At 39.7% G+C, this 18933-nt stretch overlaps 1 protein-coding gene across 1 annotated transcript; it reads left to right on the top strand.

Annotated features, from left to right (window-relative positions):
- The first annotated feature begins 9042 nt into the window (after positions 1-9042).
- eno4 (enolase 4) lies at positions 9043-18446 on the top strand. Its single transcript, XM_047029388.1, has 12 exons — positions 9043-9219; positions 9691-9819; positions 10939-11132; positions 13095-13237; positions 13758-13927; positions 14270-14398; positions 14599-14667; positions 15190-15354; positions 15591-15716; positions 16507-16702; positions 17764-17825; positions 18231-18446. The coding sequence occupies exons 1-12, from the start codon at positions 9043-9045 to the stop codon at positions 18441-18443; spliced, it is 1773 nt and encodes a 590-aa protein (XP_046885344.1). The 3' UTR covers positions 18444-18446.
- The last annotated feature ends 487 nt before the right edge of the window (positions 18447-18933 follow it).

An 18933-nucleotide genomic window follows, 5' to 3' on the forward strand; every position in this document is an offset into this window, starting at 1 on the left:
TGTGCTACCCCACTTGAAAGGGATTTTATGCTTCCACCCCGAAATAAAGAACTGGATTCCACTCAGATCATTTTCCCTTTTCTCATTTTTTAAAAATTTGATTTTCAGTTCAGTTAGTCAGTTCGGTTCAGTTCAGGTGAAAAACCTTTTAACACAAATACACATATTTAAATACAAACTTTTATAAGATTTTTACAGTTTTTAAACCCAATTTAACATTTAAAACAGTTAATAACACTAACACCATAGATCTAGAGCATCAAAAGCATTACAGACTCGCTCATCTTAGTACTCTTAAAGTTTACCACACACTCAGTCCTTAAAAGCGGACACATTTCCCCGGCAACACAGGGTTCAGTGACGTCAGTTGATCGTCTGCCAACTGTGTCAAGAGTGTATGGCTGCAGCCTGCAACCTACCGCCTCATGACCTCCCGTCTCATGCCCTGCCGTCTCATGCCCTCCCGTCTCATGCCTCTACTTTTCAAAATAAAAGCTTGCCTGGTCCGCTATTTCTCCTTCCTACTTTGGTGTACGTGTTTTTTTTTTGCTAGACTACAAACTAAAATCCATTCTACGGCTGCAGCCTGGGAGGCCCGGTTGAGTTTAGGTGTCACAACGACGGTTGAGGTTAGGATTAGTTTAAGGCCAGGAGTCGTAGCAGAGGTCGAGGTTAGGGTTAGGCACAACCACGACGGTTGGGGGACAATGATGGTCGGTACACCACACCGTGCATTTTGTCACCTGCGGTGTGTTCTTTTTTTTAAAGACACTGATGTGTACCTTAAGGAAAATTACAAAAAGAAATCATCAAAGTCTGCAACCATAAATTGCTCTAGGTAACGTTAGCTAATATTCGCTACAACATCAGGGACAGAACAATAACATCCAGAAATCAGCAAATAATAAAAAGAAAATGCCGTCCCCCTCTTCATGCCGCCCTAGGCGGCTGCTTATGTCGCCAGTAGGAAGAACCGGCCCTGCCACCCACCCCCATCACCCTGTGCGACTCCCCAGTCAACACTGTGGAGTCCTTCCGCTTCCTGGGCACCATCCTCTCCCAGGACCTTAAGTGGGAACTGAACATCAGCTCCCTCACCAAAAAAGCACAACAGAGTATGTACTTCCTACCGGAGCTGAAATAATTCAACCTGCCAAAGACAATGATGGTGCACTTCTACACAGCCATCATTCCACCCTCACCTCCTCCATCCATCACCATCTGGTACGCTGCTGCCACTGCCAAGAACAATTTGAACAAGAACTTATTTGGTTTCAAAATGTATGCTTCATGTTTGGATACTCACAATGTTTGGGGCTATCTCGTTGTTATGATCAGTGACCTATGCACTTTTGTAAAACTCTCTCTTGGAAGTCGCTTTGGATAAAAGCGTCTGCTAAATGCATAAATGTAATGTAAATGTAAGAACGAGTAGACTGCAGCGTATCATCCGCACTGCCGAAAAGGTGATTGGCTGCAATCTGCCTACCCTCGGGGACCAGTACACCTCGAGGACCCTGAATCGAGTGAGGAAGATTGTTGCTTACCCCTCTCACCCTGGCCACTCCCTGTTCCAGCTACTCCCCTCCGGCAGAAGGCTGCGGTCCATCAGGACCAAAACCTCACGCCATAAGAACAGTTTCTTTCCATCCGCTGTTGGCATCTACAACAAGGCCAAGAGCTCATACTGACTTTAATTACTTAATCACAATCTGCACAATGACACCTTTACACATTGCAATTTGCACTATTTTTATATTTTGTACTATTTGTATTTTTTGTACTATCTGTATTTTTGGTATTTTTAGATTGTAAATGATGTCTACTTTATATTTCATTTTGTATTTTAAATCCCCTCAGCTAGACTTTGTTCCTTTTGTGTAGTTAGACCACATATTTTTTATTTTATTTTATGCTATCTACCTTTACATAAGCGACAGTACCTCAGCTGTTAGCTGCAGAGCTAATGTTACAGCCAGATTCTAAGGGTAGCAAGCTAGGTAACCATAAAGTAAGCAACAAAATGATATAGCAATAGTTGACTTACTTGTCCGAGGTTTGTAGCTGGATCAAGGAGAGTTAGTACTGATCCAGAATTTAATTTCAGACGGTCAGCAAGGCCAACTTTGTATTGGCTCAAGTTAAGGAAACAGTGGTGGCTGAAATGTTTGGTGCAAACATGCAAAACTTTGGGAAGTTGCGTCGACGCATTTCCAGAGAAAATAAAATGAAGATACTGATTGTGAAGAGGCTCGGATGAAGAAACTTTAAAAAAGACTTTTGTTTTCATTTGTACATCCAACGTCACAAGGAGGAGATTTTCAAACAGAGCAATTGAGCCTTCATTTTCTCAAAGGCGGAGAAGAACACCCAGGGCTTGGTTTACACCTATCAAAAATGATTGCCACTGGGGGACCAAAGTCAGGCTAGGGGAACTCATATTAATGTTAAATAACTTCCTAAAGTGAAGTTTTTATGTCATGTGACCTTTAAGATTCTTAAGTGTTTAATGTATGCACCTTCCTGCCAAAGTAAATTCCTTGTCTGTGCAGACTTTCATGGCTATTAAAACCCTTTCTGATTCTTATACTGATGGCACAAATCCTAGAGTGTGATTAAAGATTAATCCTGATGAAAATCTATCCATTAGTTAGGCAGTCTAACATAAAACGTCATGTTGGAAGTCCACTGCTGCTGCTAACTGGGGAAGTATGAGCAGTTGAAACACAGTTTCACAACAATACAATTCATGTATTATTCCCTGTAGAGTGTGTACTGAGCCTGGGCTAATTGTTTCTTGTACTCTGCGTCCCATCAGATATATATTTTCAGTATCTTTAAAAACGTTTATGTATGAGTCTATTTTGTCCCCTTCAGTTGATTCCGATCTTTGTGGTATCCTACATATGTTATGGTAGGCTATTGATTACATGTATTTTGTGTACATGCTTATAAATCTATTAGTAACTTTTTGGTCCACAAGAGGGAAGTGTTGCTGCAGAAATTGGCAAAAAAACACTTGTTGATTTTATTGACGATTGTAGTTGTTGTGAAGTTGTTGCACATCTGTGTTTCAGAGTACAATAAACTAAGAATTCCCTTAAATTCTTGAGATTTCAGATTTTATTTCATTAGTAATCATAAGACAATGTTGTGGATGAATTTGGTTCAAACCAGGTTAATCTAACCCTAAACTCACTTGTTTTATTTGGTCTGACCTAAGATTCATGTTTTAACTACAAAGTAATAACTATAAAAAGTTAAATAATTAAACAATACCACTGGAAATATGAAGAATTATAACACTCTGGGGTGAAATGTGAGCTGAGGTTGATGGAGAGCAACTTCAGCTACAGGCTCATCCCCCAGGTGCAAGATTGAGTGTTTCAGGCGTGCTTTTGTACTGCGAGCTGTCAGACTGATGTGCCTGAGACCCCCACCCCCATTATATGTCCCATCACCCCCAAACCTTCCTTCCACACTGAATTTATTTATATATAGGCCTACCCTTAGTCTACGCTTTATATTTGACTAGATTTCGTACTTTTATATGCAAATGTTAGTTGATTGACAGCTTCAAATATCCTCTTTAGGAAGGCATTCTACATGCTAATTGCCTAAGTAGTCTAGCCTGTTTGCTTCTTGAATGGGAGGAGAATATAACAGAGTTCTTGGAACATAGCCGACATGAGATGAGGTCAGCTGAAGTTTGTTCATCCAAGGAATTATTCAAAATGTTGAAGTGACAACTGAAATAATGAAATTATGCTTTCATGATAGGCTATAGTATGTAGGACTGCGCTACGTAACAACGTCAAAAACCTCGGAATATTTTTTTAATCACTCAAATAGCCTACCTACTTTACAGGATATTTAACTGTTAACAATTTTATGTTGGCACAAATTTTTACACGGCTTACTCTCATTGGTGTCATCAAAGACAGTCTAATTTATGAAAAAGTTGGGTAATTGCCTATACTAGAGGGCGGATAAGCATGCAAGCTTGTGGAAAGTTACATTTTTGGAAGTGTAGTGTCAAAAGTTGTTCTAAGCAAATTTAACACAAAGAAATGTTTGATTTACAGTAAAGTATGTTCTTAAGACCTGGTTCAATGAGTTCAGTAAATCTTGTTTAAGTCAGTCTCCCAAGCTAACTAATGGAAAGGGTTTACGGACAGGTCGACCATTAATTTGAGTTAAGCGGCCATGACACATGCAGGCTTTATCGGCCTATCCTACAACGCTTCTCAATGTTTATATATTTTTCTTTTATTCTCTCGTCACCCATGCCATGCCATGCGAAGATCCACTGTCCAAAATCCAACATGCCAGGCTAAAATGCAACCCTTGCAGGTCGCTTGGCTTGTTCCTTTATAAAGTTGCGGCAATAGCCGAAATTCAATCACGATAAAAATGAATAACAATTGTGTACCATTTTCAACAAAAACAGCCAATATATGATTCCAAGTCAAAAGAATTAAGGAGACCATCCAGTTACCACATGGTTCAGCAGTGTTAACTGAATGTTCAACTTCAAATAAGTCGCATGAAGAAAGTTTGGTATGGCTGATTGACCTTCAATTGTTCAAAGAATGTTGATGATGTTGGACACCTCAAGCGTCTTAAACCACAGTACATTGCATATTTTCGAATGTAAACTTTTCGCAAACCTATCCTGATTTTAATAACGCTTTTTCTCACCACTAGCTAGCCTAAGGGTAGGGTGAATTCGGGTAATCTGGGACACCTTAACTGCAGAGCGTTTTCTTCCCTATGTCTAGTCACAGAACGTCTCTAGGTTTAGCATGGATGTTATGTGACTGAAATCACAAAACGTGGTTGGTGTGGTGTCACAGAAAGGGTACTTAATTAGGAAACTCCGATGAGAAAATTAATGCAAAAAATGTCCAAGATTAGGCTATCCGAATTCAGACTAGGCTAGTTCCACCCTAGTTCTTAATGTGCTCAATAAAGAAATCGTAATTCTTGTAGGCCTACATAACATCGAAATATACTTTTGAAGACCATCATTCATTCAACATCTTGAAAACATGACTGACTGGTAGGCCTATTTCAGTTAGAGGCAATTAAAAATTAAACAAAGTCTGGGTGTGTTGGACGGCTTCTGAGTTTGAGAAAAGACGCACTAATTAGGTAGAAACTCTACTTTTTCACGTGACCCACAAAGACCCCTGGCAAGCTGTTTAACACCATTAGTTAAACAATTAAAACGCGTGAATTCAATTAATGAGCCATTTGGTTGGCTTGACAATTAGGCTACGACACGTAGACTATCTCTGCACGATCTACTTGGGCATGAGAAATGTGGAGGTCACAACTGGAGATGATTAGCAAAACAAATCAAAACTAAACAACTCGAATGTTGGGTTAGGGTGGAAATTAAATATCCATAAATGTTAAGGAAACGTCGGCTATACGCCATGAATTAGGTTACATATATAAAGATTTAGGAAATGTAATTTCAAATAGCTTAGGCCTACATCGAATGACAAAGCTATATTAACTTAAAGTGTAGTTTAAGACGAGTCACATGCCTTTTGTTGATCCGGATAAAAATCAAAATCCAATAGCCTGATGTAGGCTTACGCCACTATTATGGGCTATAGGTTATCAGTAGCCTATGTGAACAGCCATGAGCCTAGGCCATGCATGTTACCCCATTTGAGCAAAATCTAAATTGTGTTGCTTGTTTTCATGATATAGCCAATAGGCCAACTGAAGATGACTGACAATGATGTATATTCAATACTTAGGGAAGGTCTATCAATGTATTTGAACATTATAATATTCACCTGGCTGTTACTGAAAATGTGTAGGCTATAAGCTCAATGCATTGGCTGTCTGTGAGACCAATACTCTTTTAGGGAAAAAAAGGTTAGGTCGTTTTCAGACATTGTCCAGGTGGTGGCGGCAGAAACAAGCAATTGCCTTGTTGAAAGTCAACCTTGGTATGACCTAATAATCCTGCCAAGCCTTTGAAAATATGCATGTATGCTTTTCGATCAATATTTATGATTACACCCCCACCCTCCATACACTCACACACACACACACACACACACACATTGGCTGTTATTTGTGTGTCTATGTGAGTGTGTGTGTGTATGTGTGTGTGGAAGGGGTATTCTGCTTTGTTCTTATTAGGTAGGCCTACCTTCACAGTTGCGAAACATTGGTTTTTACATGTTGCGTTAACGTCGTAAAGTCACAGGGTTACATTTTGTATGAGCCTAAAACAACATCATATCTGTCATATATGTCAGTTGACCTAAACAAATAAGATAGGTATGGGACTCTTGTTCTTGCGACGCAGATATGATTTATGTCACTGACATCCGTGCATTCCATCATAACCTGAATTCAAGCCAAAGAATTCACTTGACTCCATGACGTAGCCGATGCCGTTGCTCTCCTGTTGACTTTCTGTCCTGGAGCAAACTGCCCTTTGAGTGAACCCTGGAGGCTTGAGCTAATACGAGCCTTACAGCCCACTCTTTATCCAGTGCGGTTTTAGGACTGTGCATAGTGTGCATGTACGCCATGGTATTAAATTGCAACCATTAGTTGCAGTATAGGTTTAGAGTAGAACCTTTAACTACACGATGGCCCTTGTTTATGTCGAAATGGTATGGCGTTAGTTTTTTTGCAGATGGTATATACGGTTTTTTATTAGCCCATTTCCAGTTTATGCACGACTTTATCTAGGCTACAGTATCCTGTGGAATGGATCATACTTATTAATCATCCAATTATTTGTTCTTTAAACTAAAATAATGTAGTGATATGCTACAGAGATAATGGTGCAGGACTTTCAGAGTAGGCCCTACTCACTATCAGTATAACAATATTTGATTCGCCTAAACAGAGGCCTATAGGCCACTGGCTATTTTCATTCATCCTAGCCCTTGGAGGATTGACGACGAGTAATTGTACATTAGGCTAGTCAATGGAAAATAGGAATCAATGAAACAAATCAGTAGCATACATTTCTGAATTAAGTCTAGGCCAATTTGTGAACTTTTTTATAATCCGTGCATTTGCAAATTGTTATAAAAAATTGAGCCCTATAGGCTGTGTTTTGAATACATAAATACATCTTAGTGATTTCAGCTAACAGTTGATTTCCGTTATGCGATAAACAAAATAACATTTTGGCAACACGACTGATCTTAATTCAGAAAACTACACTGTCATGCTGAATTTATAATCTCACTGCTGCACGTAAATTGACCATTTGTCGCGGGATTGAACGCTGGCTGTCTGCCATCCACCCTGCAAGATGGTTTAGACTAAACATGTGATGAATACGTTTAGGCCTACTTTTTTTGAAGACGAATAGAATTAAAGTATATGCGATAGACACTGTTGAGGAGGCCTTTGTAACCAAATTCTCTCTTGCAATTAGCCAAATATATTTGTCACCTCTACACAAATCTGTAACTAAATATGCTTGAATATCACCCAAACAATTCAAGTCACACTACAAACAGGGTCAAAAGTTAAATGTAGTACCCATATAGGCCTACCCCAATTGATTAAGTTTTTCTCAATTCATTTGACTGTGCAGCATGCACCTCCCTGCCAAAGTATGCACCTCCCTGCCAAAGTGAAATTCCTTGTTTGTGCAAACATTCATGGCGAATAAAATCCCTTCTGATTCTGATTCTGATGAGAGTTCCTCTGACCTCTCGTTGTTGTGTGGGAACTGTTGACATGAAGCCTATATTCAATGTGAATGTAGATGTCACTGATGAAGAACTAACCCTAGCCGACCACTGAATAGTCGGTTTACTTAGCCTATCTTGACAAGTCGCTTTGAATACAAGCGTGACAGAACTGTTTAATACAAAAATACAATTTCAACGAGTAAAAATGTTTTGGAAAAAAAGCAATTAAACAGGATTTATTTTGTTGTCTACATTTGTTGACACATCCTTTAGGGCCAGGTTCTGCTCGAACAACTACATTATTTCATATTCATAAATAATCCACAAATACCACAATCCACAAATGTGTACAACTAGCCTATAATATTCATCACGTATATTGATAAAGCAGGGGGATTATCAGATAATATAACATATTTGAACAGAGCGGCATACAAAAAGGCAAATTCGAAATAAGTAAAAGGCAGTTGTTGATATCTTAAAAAGTATGCCGATAGAGAAAAGAGATCAGACATGTATTATCCAATGTTGATTTTCAAAGGCAGTTTATTAAACATTTTCAAATTAAGCACGAGCTATGCAGACAGAAATGTATGCTATATTATGGACCATATTGCTCCAAATGTAACTGCTGCAGGCCAATTATAAACTCCACAGAGGCCTGCTTTGGTAGAGTTTGCGTAATCCAAATCGGTCATGCCACACGATTTGTCTTAACACATTTCGCATAAGGAAATTCAAGCACGTCATTCAGTATTTCAGGGCAAAAGGGGATAACATTACATTTTTTCAAGCCCACATTTTCGCAGTACAGCTAACCAACAATAGGCTATAATATTAATAATATTTTTTTTTGTAAAATTAGCCTACTAATGACGACAACAATAATAATATACAGATAATATTCCTACGTCTCTTCGGCCCACCACAACAAAAGTTGGCAATCAGGCAGACTACAACAATTATAAAAAAGATTATAGGCCTATATGTTTACTGTGGCCAACTTCTATTTATTAATTTAGTGCAGCTAAAATTGCTGTCTTCCAGTCTGCACAATTGGAATTTTCTGTGTTACAATGTTGGAATTTTCTGTCTTTTACGGAAACGGTTTCCTGTCGGTGGGTGACGAAACCATCTAGTATAACAAACAATTACAATTATGTAATTAATAACTAGTCACAGAAAAGCAACCTTATGGCTACACTGTAACGTTTGAGGTCCTCTGTTGTGATGTCACCTTTAAGTTGCTAAGCAACCACCAAGCGTACACAAAGCCGTATTCGTTTTGATTAAACCTTTCTGTCACTGCACTTATCAGTAGTAAAAAAACAACTGTATAGTTTAAGTCAACGCAATGTCTTATAAAGGTTTTCTTGGAAGCAACAGTCGTATATCAAAAGAGGATCAAGAGTTTTATGAATTGAAAAATAAAGCTGCTGAATTTTATAGGGAAAGTGGAATGCAGCACAAGATTGAAGATGTCTTGAACAATATGTTCTTCGATCAGCCTGATGATATTTACGGATACCTGGTATGCGTTTGCTGTTGAGTTATATCTATTGCAGGCCTATGCTGACACTTATGCTATGACATTAATGAACATTGTAAATTATTAGCGTAATTTACGTTATCGTTAGCTAGCCAAAAGTAACACTTTCTTTGTTTGGTTAGAGTATAGCTATAGCCTAGCTGGCCAGCTACTGTACAGTACTAGTACTGTGCAATAACATGCTGGAAATGGACTATGAACACTAAAACCTGAAAAGTTAAGTTGACTCATGGTTTTATGAAATTAATGGCCAAGAGCCATTGGAGTTGGAAGTACTCAATTGATCCAGTCCTTCAAAAATGGCTCAAAGCAATTTATTTCATCAAGCAATATGATAAAACATCTGGTTCCAGCAAACCATAACGCACCAATGCTATGCCTTCAACTGATTCTGCAACATAATAAACTGACTGTAATACAATTATTACATTCATAAATTATATTTTGTTTTAGGCAAATTACTTTTCAAAATGGTCAACGACACCAGTGATGAGCAGAGTGATGGGGAAATGCATTTTTAATGGAAAAGGCCAGTTGTCTGTGCAGGCAGAAATCTTCTGCAAGATCAAAAATGAAGAAAAGGTAAACATTTAACAAAGCCGCTTAAATTATTTCTTGTTATGTCCACAGCCACAGTTTTGGCACCACTTAAAAGATTATGAACACATTGCTATGATAAGAATATATACATGCAATCAATTAGGCTACCTAATTTCAACCGTGTCTGGTGTATGTTTTTCAGTAGGACTTCTTCAACCATGCAATGATCATCTCACTGCAGAGTGAACACTTGAGTAACAAGGAGAATAGTGAGAAGAAATTTTGGGCCTTTCTCTGGCCTGTAAAATAATAAACAGTAATAGTAGGAGAGAAGGACAGGAGCTGTCAGATTTAGTCTAATCATAAATTGATTTGCATATTTGTATGTAAATAGTGTATCATCCACCATTCTGGGACATCTTATCAACATGTGGAGACAGACAGTGCTGAGGCCAGCAGTTGTAGCACCACTCAGACTCAGTTTAGCTCTTTACTATTTGTGTCTCTCGGCACTGGAACATCAGCTTTAGCAGCCTTTAGAGTGATGCTCTTGGATTATTACTGCACCCATTTGGGAGATACAGTGAGAAGGCTGATGGTAATCTCTTCTGACAGTGAACAGCCAGGCTAGTGGGTGAACGTATAGGGGGAAAGAGAAGGTAGGAGGGGGAGAGAGTAAGGGAGGAGACTGGATATTAACTCAGATACTCCACCTTCTAACCATGCTGTTGGCCTCAGGTCACTGGGAGGTGACTGTGTCTGTCCGCCTCAGTGCTCACATCACAGTCTGAGCCCTGTGTTAAGATGGCAGGCCAGACAGAAGAGAGGCGTGCAACGCAAACAAACCTTTATCTCACTGTCCTGTCCCACTTTAGTAATTGGATTGATTCACATCAGAATTATGACACAATGCTTTTGACATGCATGTTTTTGTTTTGATCATTTCTCTGACCTTGACCCTCTCATGCTTAATAGCTGTTTTCTCCATTTGGAACCCGAAACTATGCATATTGTATGTTGACCCACTTGTGTTAGACATATCTTAGTGGTGTGATAGTGACACTTGAATTGCACTTGATCTTGATCTTTGTTGCTTGGATGCCCTTCCTTGCTTTAGTGTTTATGGCTTATTCTTTCATTTTTTCTGTCCACGGTCTGTAGAAAACATGCTCTGCAGAAATATCCAGTGTCAGTGAGGTCTTGGAAGACAATTTCCAGGACCCAAGTATTGTACCTGGCAACGGCAACAAGAGTAGGGATGTTATAGCTGCTGTACACTGGATCAACGACCCACTGAGCACCATGCTGAAGGGCTGCAATCCCTGTGACCAAGAAGGGGTGGATAAGATACTCAGGTATGATTAGTATGTGAGACACTGTCTAAGGTACATGGGTTTGGGATAGAAAACATGATGGAGAAAAATATATAGCGCAGTGTAAAGTTATTGACATTTACAGTCATAAGACTTGATTATAGTTATTAGATAGATTATTTTGAGCATTTTGGCACTCATATTGCCCCCTACAAGAAAGCTGTCATTAAGATGAGGGTGCACTGCACATTTAGACTGCAGCCCTCCTGTAAGATTGCCTTTGTTGCATTTGTATAAATGGAATGCATTGTTTAAAAAAAAAAATCTTGAATTGCATTGCATGACATTGACATTTTCTAGACTGTTCAAATACAATAAACTGTAGGCATCATACTCTACTATATTAACATTAACCCTCTTAAAAAACACAAAATATGTGGGCTGTCATTCAGTTGAGAACTTTTTGAAAGATAGGATCAGGGATAATAATGGATGGGAATGATCTAGAAACTAAACTAAATACGGTATCACTAAGTAAGGCCTTAGGGTAAAATAAAAAACATACCTAAATGCGAACCTTTCATTGATGCCTAAATGCAGTCATGTCCTAGGATGCTGCTTTTCAGATGAAACATCTTTTATGTTGGGTAAACTGTTATAAAATGACCAAATGCTTGGCAAACTTGCCACGTCACATGTACAGTTGTAGTGTAACAACGAATGCCCATTAGATGATTTTGAAAGACGTGGCACCCCTCCAACTGGTGACTTTCAGCCCCAACAATCACATTATATTATCTCCCAGAGTTGCCGCTGTGGCTTGGGCGTCCCCGGGGAATCACAAGGGCACTAGATCAGCAGGGTAGGAGAGGCTGGAGGAGGACAGCACCTTCATCTTTCCCTCTCTCGGCAAAAGCACCATATCTAAAACAGGGACCCATGTTGTGTGTTGTTCCAGAAACTATATAATTTCGATATGGATCGCTAAACTGAGTGTGATTTAATATTATTTAATGCAATAGCTCTGCCGCAGCTAATTCTCATTTTTTGTTTGCAATTTTCTGAAAAAGGAAATCAAAGATTATTTGTGTGCACTCCGATTTGAATATTTACTTGAATATTTAGCTCACTGTTTGTTGACCTTCCAGTGGGGTCGTGGAGAAGGAAAACCGCTTTTTTGCCAACTGTCAGAGCCAATCATATCATTTCTTGTGAGCTTGGCTCTTCTTATTGGTCCTCTTTCTCCATATTTCCTGCATGAACCAATAGAAATACCTGATGAGTTTTCCTGAATTGTTGTAGCTGTAGGGTAAGATACTGTTTGTCTGAGAGCATTACATTAATGTAACAGCTGGGTTACATCACCAGATAGTTTCTGATTGGACCCCAATGCCTCCTTGTTTGTTATGATTCACTCAATTTTAACATTGTTTGAACCACAAATGAAAACCACAAATAAATAAATCAGCTACATCATATTACATAACATCTTGTACGTTTTTATATGTCAGATTATTCTTGGTTAAGGTCTCTGAAGGCAGCGTTGCAGCATATGATACTATAGCAGGCATCCCTCAGGCTACAGCGTATCGTAATGTGACATTTCTGAGCTCTTTCTAGCAGCTTGGTTTATGACAGACTTGCTTTTGGATTAAGACTCAATTGTCTCAAACAGATCAAGTTGAATAGAGACATTGTATCATGTCAGATCGTCTAATCACGTCTGCTATGGTTTTCTAAGTCACTATAGGTTATCTATATTTGTTTGTAGCAGAATGAACTCAATCCGTACTGCTGTACAGTATACTCTTCTCTATACTTTCAGGTAACTGACATTCTGACATTTCTATTTTACCTTGACACAATGCCAAGCTACAACACTGTACAGAGACCCTACCTCACGACCTCTGTAGGGTATTCATTCATGCAGCTTTTACTTGACTAACCCCATACAGTGGTTGCAAAGGCCAAGGTCAAGTGTAATTTCTGTGTTGTATGCCCCAGTGATTTCTTCATGGCTCGCTACTTGGAGGATATGGACCTCCGCAACAGGGAGAAAACGGATCAGTCACCAAGCGAGTTTTCGCCCGAACCCCTCCCTCCCGCCGCCATAGCCACCTCCAAAGACAAGAAGGGTGGGGACAAAGGTAATGCACACTGTAACCTTTGCTGTATCAGAAGAGTACTCCAGGCATAGTCTGGCAGTCTTCCTGACAGACATAATCATGGTTGACATTACTTCACTTTTTTGACTAAAATGGTAGGTTTCCAACAACTTTTGATTTAATTTGACCCTTTTGGCATCTTTCGTGTAGAGTAGTCTTTAAAAATATGTAGACTCACTTTGTAGAGGTCATTCCTGTTAAGTGTGTTTCTACCTGGAGGACACAGTGAGAGGTGTTATTGAAAGAGCTTCTGATGCACTAGTATCAGAACTGCACTACTCTGCAGGAACCACAGTGGCCCAAAGCATTGCTAGTACCCCCAGTGATGCTTGTGGTGAACCGTCACGTCTCCTTTCCCGCCTCTTCAGTAAGAAATGAGTAGCCCACCTGGTCTTGCAAGGAGGGCCCCATTGGGTCATGTCCCTGTGGAATTAGGAGATGGTGGTTCCTCTTGAGTTGTGTACAGAGCGGTAGTATTTTATTTACGTGTGCGTTTTCCTAGGTAAGAAAGGCAACATCATAGAGAAGCCTATTCCTCCTCCAGAGCCCTCCGAGCCAGTCTTACCAGGCAGTGTGGCGGTCGGGACAGTGTCCTTGGCTGTGGCTAAGACCGGGGCGCTCTTACAAGGCATCCCTCTGTACAAGTACATCATGATTCTGAACAGCCAAAAGGTTATTCAGAAACATACACAACCACCCACACACGCATGTACATTTACAGTTGATTCATTTAGCGGACTCTTTTATCCAACATTCAACATACAAATAGTGCATTTAGAAAGTACAGCTGAAGATCAAGGATCAGAAGTGTGCAGTTCTGCAATGTTTCCATGGTCAGTCAGGAAACAGTCTGTAATGAGCCACATCGCAAAGTAACCATGTATCAGCTACTATTTCTCATTTAACACCCCATTAGGAAAGATGTTGTTTTTCCTATATATTATATTATTTATTTGAACATGAGTTCACTGAAGATCCAAAACTCAAATATAACATGTAATTTTTTCTCCACAGAGCGTGGAACAACTCCATGTACCTGTGCCCTTGGTGACTTTGCTAAGCTGTGGAAGGAATTCCCCAGGAAAGCTCAATTTACTGGAGGAAGTCATTTTGATCCCTAAATCAGGACAGAGATTCAAACCAGTAGGCTATACATCCATTCATTCTCCTTTCTACCACAAATACAAATACAAGTCTAGAATCAACTTCTAACACGCATTTGTGGCACAGTATAGTATATTTGGAGTATTTTATTGTTGTGCTTCTTGTTGACAGAATGTAGACTTGTACACACACAAGGTTTGTCCGAATCTTAAAGGTGATATGTAAACCTGCGCCCACAGTTCATTACTAAAGTCCTCGAGCTTCAGAAGGAGATGACTGGAATCATGAATGCAGCATCAAAAACAGGGGTGAGTGAGATTGTGCCAGTACATGATTTTAATTACAAAACATTAAGCCTGGATTAAACTGGTGTACACAGTAGATGCATTCTAATATTCTGTGGACATGCTTCATTGATAGCAGTTTAAACCTGTCTAGTCTGCTCCATCACTTAAATGCTATGTGAATTACACAGCAGAGCTCTGGGTCAAAAGGTAAAGTACAATTCAGTGCTGCCTCTCTAGGGGCACTGTTTGGGACCTGCAAATTGAATTGTTAATTTCATTTTGCCATTCTATAGGCCTATTACTTGCTCTCATCATGTGATCACATTTCTACTGTCAAAATCAAAAGTCCCGATTCAACCAAAAGCTTTCAGAAATGTATTAAACCATAATGTCACATGGTAAAATCAAAACTATTAAAGGAAATGTACTCATGGTATGCTACCTTGATAACTGTACTCTTTAAATCAACAGATATAGGCATGTTATGAGAAGGGATATTGAGGATTATACATTCATGATGCGAATTGCCTCCTCTGCCCCTAGCCTGTGCTAACATCAGTGTCTGACTTGGGGGCCTTGGTAGTCAGCTATGAGCGTCCTGAACAGCCCTTGGATCTAGTCACTGAAGCATGCAACAACATTGGATTGGCACTGGGAAAGGATATTCATTTGGCAATAAACTGTGCTGCTCACGAGCTAATGGATTATGTATGTAAAACAATATTGATTTGTGCATACAGTGTCCTTTTCTCCTTTACATTTGATACTTTATGCATTGTATATTTTTTGGTTTTATTAATACTAGTGTGTAAACTATCCTCTGTGGTTTAGAGCTAGTCTCAAGAAAGTGATATTTTGACATGATTACCTCAACAGAAGTGTATAATCAATTCTATTAGTCGATGGAAATTAAATTATTTTTCCATTGTTGTGTTTGTACCCAGACTAAAGGAAAGTATGACGTGATGACAGGAACTCCAAAGAGTCCTGACGAGCTGGTGGACCTGTATGAGGCTCTGATTAATAAATACCCAGCCATCGTAGCCCTCATCAACCCTCTAAGAAAGGAGGTAAGATGAGTAGTGCACCTCAGACAGAATGTGGATGTTAAGATTCAGCTTCAACATTATTTATTATTATTTGTGATATGGTACGCATTAACACCTCTGCACACTAGGTGTGCCTTTAATTATTTATTTATTTTTACTATTCCCTATAAACATATTATGTAAGTTAATGAGGCCCTCAGAGTTGTTTTAGCAGTTCAGTGCCAGTGGAATGTAAATTTTGTTTTCCGGAGTGTGCCGCTACTTTCCAGCCAATTCTGTTCCAGCCAATTGATTTTTGCAAGGCATGCCTTCCTCGGCTTGACATGCCTTCCTCCTTAATTTATTTCACGTAAATCAAACTTGAGCGTAAGACAGCGCAGGAATCTCGACAATAATTGGGGGCGGTGTTTTGAATAATTTGAATGTCTATTTTTGGCAGTATACAATTGTTGTGTATTTTCAAGTCACTTACTGTGTATGCGCCACCATACCTCCTTCAGGTGTCTTTTTATGGGATTTCACTGCTTACCAGACTTAACATGTATTCTCTAGAATGCCTTGACAAGAGACAGAAACAAATGAGTCATAGAAAAGTCAATGGAAAAAGAAAGAAAACGAAGTAAATAATACAAAAAACCTTAGCAGTACCCTTTGATAAAATGCAAATTGACACTACTAATTAGCAGGCCAGACTGGCTATACAGACCAATATTCTAAGAATGCTTTTTGCACTTCTGCAGTGTCCCAGTGGGTGACATCTCTTTGTCTATATATAGATACATTAATTTGCTGTGTGAATCTTGTTTTAAAGGATTTGGAGCAATGGGAGAAACTGAACACTGTGATTGGTGCATCCTGTATCCTGCTCTGTGACATCACATCCAGGCCCCCCAGAAACAGTGTGCAGGACGAAGCCTTGCCTCTCCCAGGGGCCAAAGGTTACATTCTCAAACAGACCAATGAGATGACAGTCAGTGAACTGATCAGAGTGAGCAGAAGGCACAAGGGTGAGGATGATAACCTTGTTGGCATGGAGACAAATGTTAAAGGGAGCTGCAATTGGGTGCATCACACCGGTACATTTCTGGTGTAATATTCTATGCACATAATTAGCTCAATTGAATGTATGCATGCAATTTTGAGCTATATAGTCAGGTCATTTTTTTAATAACCTAGAGATCATTTAGGGGTCTTTCAAGCCATTCAACTTCCTGAACATTCCAGATTGAGCACTGTGCCAGTTTACATTATATTAATGTTATTTTCTCAATTGGTTCTTTAGTGGGTGATCAGTAATTCATCTCTACCATCCATCTATCCCACTTTTACCCTACATCTATCACTATTTTATGTATTAGGGTTGTAAAGTAGCTATACAAATGTTGTCAGTTATGCATGTTAATGCTTGTAGATCCTCCTCTTGTTCTTCTCACCATGTTGATCCTTTCCTCACCTTTTGTTTATCCACCCATCAGCCATTTTAGCTTTAATAGTCTGTAACAGTATCTTTCAACTTCTGTCTCTTTTGCACAATCTTAGTGACTGTTTACCTTTACCACGGGGACATTTGAGTCATTCATACGGTTTCTCTTATCCCTCCTACTTGTTCTCTTACGAAATTCAGCATTCGTTCCCCTCCTCTATCCATGTGTTCATCTCCACCTTTCTTTTCTTTTAATAATCTTTCTATCAATATGAACAATTTCTTTCAGCAAACACCCAAATAAAGCAACAAATAAACAGGACTGACCTTTTCTACTTTGCTATATTGACACAAACAATTCGGATGGCATGTTTTGAAAGGGTGTGTATCGAATATTTGATCCATATAAGGGTACAAAGACAGAGAGTATATCTGAGATTCCATTGGCCATATACTCAATACGGAGAACCCTATTTGTGCAATGAAATGAAATGTTAGATAAAAGGAAGTCCAATCAATGTCAACCGTCAGGGGCAGACAGGGCCAAACAATGACTGAACGGCACAACATATACTGTAAACGGATCTAGAATACAGAACTATGAGGTTGTTTAGGGAAGCAGTTGTAAACTACTGTGTGTTTCAGGTGCGGTCATCATTGGGACGACATATGGAGAACCCTGCAGTGACGACTCCTTAGCAGATGTGGTGAGGCTCAGTTGTCCACTCCTTTTTGCTTTGTCTGCCTTTTCACATGAGCTGTAACGTACATACATGTGCTATATTTGGTGTCAGACGCTTCTTGTTTAAAATTCTCTCAGCGAAAGATGTCCCGCGTCACTGCATTCTTTCATAAGTGGGCACTGTGCTCCGCACCAACGCTACAGCAGGTTACACGAGTCTGGAGTGCATTCAGCAAGCCTCGAGAAGTCGGTCGTAGTGATATCATAAACAGTCTACCAATCTTTGAGGTCTTGCCCAGTAACAAAGCCTAGAAAGCCATCTTTTCCATGATCGCTTTTCTCTTGGCAACGTGCAGTCACACATTGGTGCTCTGAGGCCAGTAAACATGCTTCTCTATCTCTCTGTCTGCATCCTTGTGCCTTTCCTCAGGCTGTAGGAGTAGGCGCAGACTACGTCAAACTGGGAGGTCTGAGTCGTGGCGAGCGGCTGAATAAATACAACCGTCTGCTTTCTATAGAGGAAGAACTGGCCCAGCAGGGAATCCTGGGTATGTCTTTTTCCCTCCCTGGTCCTTTCAGCTGTGGTAGGCAGAAAAAAGAGAAGGTGGATGTAGACAAAGCCATGAGGAGGGAGAGGCTGTAATGGCTGGGCTGGTGAGAACACATCTCTCTTTCCTCTAAACCTGAAAGGAAGCTGTGTGTCAGGAATCATAGGAAGGGGGGGCCTGGCGTTTAAAAAAACTACCTTAGTTTTATTAATTGGCCACCTAATTACCTCCACCCCGACCCCCCTCTCCAGAAAAAGGACAGGGACACTGCATTGGGCAATTACTAAAAAGCAAGTTCATCTTTGTGTAAAATAAAGAATGATTGCATATACAATGAGAGTCTTGTAGAGCATAGGCCTAGGATAAAGGCTAGTGGAGCAAGGAGTGGCATGCTCAATGTGGCTAGACCTCAACAAAACTGTTTCAATACACCACCAACCAGGGCTTATTTTCTCTCAATCCCTCTTTCCTAAAGCTCATGTTGTCCATTCAACTTATTCTTACTTTTTTTCTTGTCTGAAGATTTAAGGAAGCAACACACGTTTCTATTTGTCAGCGAACCAGAGGAGCAGTCATCAGCATAAT

This window comes from Hypomesus transpacificus, chromosome 11 (assembly GCF_021917145.1).
Source record: "Hypomesus transpacificus isolate Combined female chromosome 11, fHypTra1, whole genome shotgun sequence".
NCBI classification, from domain to species: Eukaryota; Metazoa; Chordata; class Actinopteri; order Osmeriformes; family Osmeridae; genus Hypomesus; species Hypomesus transpacificus.